At 36.4% G+C, this 6,977-nt stretch overlaps 1 protein-coding gene across 1 annotated transcript; it reads right to left on the reverse strand.

The window, feature by feature from the left end:
- Positions 1-560: 560 nt before the first annotated feature.
- On the reverse strand, positions 561-1,841 carry LOC136811896 (uncharacterized). Its single transcript, XM_067068519.1, has one exon. It carries the CDS (start codon positions 1,839-1,841, stop codon positions 561-563), a length of 1,281 nt encoding a protein of 426 aa, XP_066924620.1.
- Positions 1,842-6,977: the final 5,136 nt, after the last annotated feature.

Here is a 6,977-nt window from a genome sequence, read left to right on the forward strand (position 1 = left end):
CAATTTTGAAGAAATGTTTTGTAATGCCTTTGCAGAAACACCAACGCCATTCCTGTTTCCACTAGCATACCTCAAGTCATCAACTTCCGCCAATTTATCGCGAAAAAGACTCGATGGCTTTAGCTTGTTCGTCGATGTAAAGGTTTCTTCTACCTTAATTTTTTCAGCTAAGGTTAACTTTCGAGCTTTGGTATCACCAACCCTGTGTTTGATGTCTCCAGTGAATTCAATTGTCAGGTTTTCATGTGGGTTACCAGACTCATTTGTTTCTTGTTGAATAATGACGTTTACTGGGCACCCAGTCATCGTACAACGTGCCCTTATCTTGAATATTGGTGAGCTTTTTTTTCTGCTTCCTTCCTTCTTGACAAAATTGTAATAGAATTTGAAAACACAGCAACAGTTAATTTTTTCAAGAATTTTTGAAAATAGATCAATGTAGCTAGGTGCGAATCTGTTCTCTTTGACACCGTATACTATGACTAAGTTCTTGAGTTCTTTTGGGGCCGGGATGCTGATTACTTTAGGTTGAATCTTTCTGCAAAACAATTCATTATTTGTCATCTCAGTGCTTTCTGCGAGCAAACCCAAGTCAGTTGGACATCTCTTGTTAGCTGTTTTTTGACTAAATCATTAACAACACATGGAAAGTTGAACAATTGTTTACTTCTCTTATCTTGTCTTTTTTCTTCTTTGTGTGTTGGTTGTAAAGAACACTGAGCAAACGAATACGCAACTTTCCCAAAAAAGTCTGCAAGTTTGTCGGAACTTGTAAACCTTTCTCCGTCGTCTGTCCCTGGTTCGTTCTTTTCTTCTTTATCTTCTCCGTCGTCTGTCCCTGGTTCGTTCTTTTCTTCTATTTCTCCTCCGTCGTCTGTCCCTGGTTCGTTCTTTTCTTCTTTATCTTCTCCGTCGTCTGGCTCTGGTTCGTTCTTTTCTTCTATTTCTTCTCCGTCGTCTGTCCCTGTTTCGTTCTTTTCTTCTTTATCTTCTCCGTCGTCTGGCTCTGGTTCGTTCTTTTCTTCTTTATCTTCTCCGTCGTCTGTCCCTGGTTCGTTCTTTTCTTCTTTATCTTCCCTGTCGTCTGTCCCTGGTTCGTTCTTTTCTTCTATTTCTTCTCCGTCGTCTGTCCCTGGTTCGTTCTTTTCTTCTATTTCTTCCCTGTCGTCTGTCCAAGGTCCGTTCTTTTCTTCTTTACCTCCTCCGTCGTCTGTCCCTGGTTCTTTCTTTTCTTCTGTTTCTTCTCTGTCATCTGGCTCTGGTTCGTTCTTTTCTTCTTTATCTTCTCCGTCGTCTGTCCCTGGTTCGTTCTTTTCTTCTATTTCTTCTCCGTCGTCTGTCCCTGGTTCGTTCTTTTCTTCTATTTCTTCTCCGTCGTCTGTCCCTGGTTCGTTCTTTTCTTCTATTTCTTCTCCGTCGTCTGTCCCTGGTTCGTTCTTTTCTTCTATTTCTTCTCTGTCGTCTGTCCAAGGTCCGTTCTTTTCTTCTTTATCTTCTCTGTCATCTGGCTCTGGTTCGTCCTTTTCTTCTATTTCTTCTCCGTCGTCTGTCCCTGGTTCGTTCTTTTCTTCTATTTCTTCTCTGTCGTCTGTCCCTGGTTCGTTCTTTTCTTTTATATCTTCTTGGTCATATGTCTCTGCTTCTCCTTTCCACTTGGAATACTTTCTCCACAGTCGCATCACCCTTTCACGCTTCACTTTGGTTTCATTAAAGTAGTCTTTTGCAATTTGAAACCATATTATTTTATCAAAACTTTTATCTGTAAAATCTTTAGGAAGTATGGAAGCGAATCGCTCATGATCAAACGTAAGTGCAATTTTGCGACCTCTTTTGCTCTTCATTCTTGCTTCAATCTGCACCCATGTCCTAAAGAAAGTGATGTCATTAATTGATATAAAACCAATCACGCCAAGCAAGCAAGTTTCGAAAACGACTTCCCGATTGTTTTGTTTTCAAAAACAATAGAATTTGTTCGCCATAGCTTAAGTCACTTTTTGCTTTGATTGTTTAAAGTTAATATTAGTGTAACACCCTGGCACCTATTTTACTAGTGCCTGTTTTATTGTCACCTTCCAGATTGAATGGAATTTCTTTTTAATAAAATGGACTATTTGAATAGTTTTGGATATAAAAAATAAAAGGAAAAGGCTGGCGTCCAGTCCTCCTACGGGCAAAAATCCTTATCAGCGTTTTTTTTTGCATGTCAGCATCGCGATAAGAAATGTGCTACTTTTTTCAAGGAGTGCTACCAGTACAGTGGTGGATACAGAACAAGGTTCTCAAAAGTAATGTATAGTAATATCATGGCATGGACCAGGGGTTTAGGTACCCCCTAAGAAAATAGGTACCCCCTGAATTTTAGGTACCCCCAAACAACAGACATTAGTAGGTACCCCCTGTGATTGGTACCCCCTGTGACTTGAGTATGATATATATGTTAAGAAATGAAAAAAATTTTACAATTAAAAAGAATAATGATAGTTGGATAAAAGCAAGATATAAAATATAGTTCCCAAGCCCCCAGACCTTACTGCATAAAAGTTAGATACCCCCAGAGATCCAGTGGCGTATTTAGGAATTTTGCCAAGTAGGTCAAAAATTTGAAGCCGAGTGGTTGCAAGTCTGGTTCTTGGAAAGTCTATTTTCCTTGCATTTCGCGTTTATCATTTTTCATTTCATCACTATCTGAGTTATTCTATGCAATATTCCACTTTTGTTGTATCGTACGCTCGTACATTGCAATTATGAGAAATTTTTTATTCAACGAATATCCCTGTCTCACGTTTTGACTAGCTTTTTACGCTAATTAACCGCTTGTGGTAAAAACATAGATGCTGATGTGGAGCAATGTCCGTTTCCCCCAAACAAGACATATAGATGAGTTATAGTTGAGTTTATAGGCCTTATATATCCCTAAAATTATTTTTTATGTTTTGAATTGAATAGGAAGTAATTAAATGGTGTCAAATCATTTCAGATATTAATTTTCGCTCGCAACAACAACCAAAAAGCAGGCAAAAACAAAGTTTTAAAAGACTTTGAAAAATGCTTCATTTTTGCTAAAAAATTACCATTATTAGTTCAACTTAAAGCAGTGACAACTGGTGCTGATGCTTAATACCCTGACGATCAATTCTCAGCAATTGACCCACAAGAATTAAAGCTATAAGATCAGTTAAGACGTGAAAGTCACTTTGACTTTCACAAAATTTCAGATCAAACTCAAAAGTTAACTGGGTCGCTTCAGCCAATTTCAGCTCTGTAAACTGAGCTTCTCTCAATAAAAACTGTGAAAAAGATAAGCTAGGAAATGTGAATTCAGTATTGTTTTTTTATAAACTCGACAGAGAAGCTGTACGTAGCCTCATAGCTATTACCCCGATTTTTTCAGAAATTTTGCTAGGTCGTTTCAGCCATTTCTAGCTATGTCTCTCGGCTTCATATTATCTCTAAATGAAAGGCGGCCAGAAGTATAAGCAGTCATTGAAGGTCATTACACGTGAATTTGTAGAGAAGCTGAGCTCGGAAATAATATGATCCCGATTTGCTAGGACGGAAGAGGTCAAAAAGGGTGTTTCTAAGTCACTCAAGCGGGCCGATATGGGTCGGGCGGTATTAGATAGGTTTTCGGATTATCAAAATAAAAGCCTCTAAATAGCGAAAGGTTCACGCACAAAACATTAGGGATGTAAAACTGCGGAGATAAATGTTATTCTACTAAGTTTTAACTGCCGCACGCATAAAATTGATAAAGTTAATACGCAAGACATGGCATCCGAAGGAAAAAAATCCAGCCCCCAGCCTTTTTCAGGAAGATTTTGGTTGTAGCCCCCCCCTGCGGGCTGGGGGGGGGGGTTCATGCCATGAATATGTAATGTAAAATTTATTGGTAAAGAAAAAAAATTAGGTAGTGAAAGTTGCAAAGACAGTCGAGAACAACTGCAAATTAGCCTATCATCAGTTAATTAGCCTATGATAATTAGCCGAAAAACAGTAAAGTGTAATTTTTCATCTAAAATTGAGGAGTCAATTGACTTTACATAAATATGAAAACTTCTCTATCAGATGGAGATGCTTGCCAAATGTTTTCCAGAGATCACCTCCAGTTAAGATTCAATTTTTACTTTAAAATTGGTAATAAATGGAACTTATTTTTTTGCAGGTTTTTTTTTATTTTGTTGAAAAATATACGCTTAATTAGCCGAGTATAATACAAATTATCAAATCCCCCCCTCTCCAAAAAAAAAGAGATTAAGGTAAAAAAGGTCAAGCAATAAGCCATTAGCGTGGTGGCAGGGGTAACGCTCCCTGACGGTCAAAAGTGAGGTTAAATCAGGAGAGATAAATCGGAGGACGACGGTGAGAAAGCCAATCGAGTGTGGTAGACTTTGCGGGGCAACGGCCGTGGGGCGACCCATGTCTACTGTACTTGATCGATCTATCTCGCTTAACGTAACCTTGCTAAAATGAAAGGCGCCCCCGGGTTTCTTTGACTCAGTGTCATTTTCCTTTGTTTCACTTTTTGCCCCCCCCCCCGGAATGAGGGGGCCTCTTGCTTCATGAGATAGGAGAAAATACTCCCAAAAATTTTTTCAGAAAAACAACGGTTCAGCCTTACCTAAATTAGGTCTTATTTCTTTGTGAACAACGGACGCTTGTTATAGTTCTTATCTCGTTCGCTATTATTTGTTTTTGTATATACCTTTTTTTATTCTTTGACAATGTGATAAAAAATTTACTTTTTTAAAATCATATGGTATTTATTTAAAGTTTTAATTACAGTCGATAATTTGCGCAGTCAGGGAATGCGCGAAATTTAATACCATATTTTAAAACTGTTTTCTGTTTTTGGAAAAAAAAGTGGCATTTTTCTATACAAATTTCTGCATTTTTGTTTGTATGCTTAGAAAAAATATATAGGAGGCCTTTGTGCGCGAAAATTAATACCGAAAATTTGGAGACAATCGGCTGGTGTGCGAAAATTAATACGCGTGAAAAAAACTTTTCTTGGTGCGCATCGTGTGGAATTTGCACGTATACTGATATAAGATGCAAATTTTGTTACTGTAAACGATCAAAGACCTGAATTAGCGATCAAGGTAATGCAAAACTTGTGATTTTCACTGTTAGGATGAAGAGGGGGCTAGGCTAGTAAAAATTTCTTCACTTTCTTGCCACAAAAGAAGTCATCGATTAAGGGGGCTCCCCCAGCGGTCTGCGTGAACGCGTGAATGGCACTTTTTGATGCCGTGAATACGTGAAATGGATTCTTTTTGTGCGTGAATGCGTGAATTTCATGATAACTCATGACACGTGAAAAGTAGAATCTGTCAATCATTATTAAAAAATCTATTTAGATTTAGATGTGGGTCTAGAGTTAAACTTCCTTTTCCAAAAAATGTAGTCTGCCTTAACTCTTTTGACGTCAGAGCAGGGTCATCTTGGAATCACTTACCAAAGCAAATCAAATCACTTAAAACGCTGAAAGAATTTGACTCTGAAGTTGAAGGAGTCAAAGATTATTGTTCATGCAAACTAATGCACTACAACAGTATGTTTTAATTATTTTTCCTCTATACACTATAGGGTTTTTTATGATTTAATATGTTGTTGACATAAATTAGTATTATTTTACTATGTATACTGTCCAACGTTATTTGGATTAATAGTTCTTTTACATATTTTTTTTATAAGAACATAGTTTATGAGAACGTCGAAGCTGAAATTTGCTTAAAAATTAAGAACATCTTAAGAACGTGCCTAGCCTGAAATTCAACCTTCAAATTTCTCCCAGTTTTAACAAAAACTTTCTCATATTTAATACCCTTGCAGTGCACCTACAGCACTACAGGTACCTGAATTTTGTCAGAACCTTGCAAATCCTACCATTTAGCCATACGTCTTGCAGGTCACTTACCTTGGGTGCCACCCTTTTCCCAGACAGACCAATTTCATCGTGGATACATATATTTCTATTGCTATGTATTAATTTACATGAGCATACTAAGCTAATATCGCAAATGTAACAAAAATTGTATAGAAAAATGAAGAAAAAAACATTATTATAAAAAAGCATGTATTGTCCTCCTTTGCTGTTGAAATATTTTTAGGCTAAGGCACACGTCGTTCGTAAGTTTTTCGAACAAATCTCAGTCTAAATGTTCTTATAAACTGTGTTCTTATTGAAAAAAAACTTTATATTAAAAACAAGAGCACCTGAGGCTGAAAATGGTGTGTGTTTACTTACAAAAGTATTCTTGAAGCATCCCCTAATAGCCCCTTATATTGCTGACAAAAGACATTATGCGATTATCCCGCGATTATGCAACAAATGGGAAAAAAATTAAGAGGAAACATAGTATTGAAAAACAAACTGTACATTTTCTTCTCTTTTTTCGAGTATATATAACTTATTATCGCAAATTCAGGTCTCGGATCGCTAGACTTTGTATCGAAAAACTATTTTCAGGGCTTTGATCACTACATGCTTTTGGCTCCATGATGAATATTATTTACTATTAGGTCGAAATCATTCTAAGATATTCTTAAGTTTTTGTCAGCCTCAGTATGAAAAATATTAAAAGAGTGATATATGAATTTAATTGAAATTAAAGAAGGCCCGAAAAAAGCTAGCTGAATCTGTTTAAGAAAGATTTTAAATGTATTTAAGAATAATATTCAAATAAAAATTTGGACTTAAAAAAATTTACGATGACAATATTCTTAGGACATTCTTCACTTTTGGCTTATTTCATCATGGATATTCTTTTTTATTACATTTTGAATTAACAGATTAGAAATGAATAAATAAAAATACCATGAAATACTGTACTGAATTGAAAATGAAAAATCTCTTACCAAAACGACTGATCTTCACTTGTAGCATGCGTTTGTGACCCTTTTTAATAAGGTTTTGAATTACATCCACTATTTGTGTACACACTTCTCTCCTTCCGTATGCAAATAAAAGAATCTTT

This window comes from Clytia hemisphaerica, unplaced genomic scaffold (assembly GCF_902728285.1).
Source record: "Clytia hemisphaerica strain Z4C2 unplaced genomic scaffold, Clytia hemisphaerica genome assembly, whole genome shotgun sequence".
Classification (NCBI taxonomy): domain Eukaryota; kingdom Metazoa; phylum Cnidaria; class Hydrozoa; order Leptothecata; family Clytiidae; genus Clytia; species Clytia hemisphaerica.

Excerpts from the sequence above, each read along its gene's own strand:
- LOC136811896 (XM_067068519.1), bottom strand. The coding sequence starts at position 1,841 with ATGAAGAGCAAAAGAGGTCGCAAAATTGCACTTACGTTTGATCATGAG.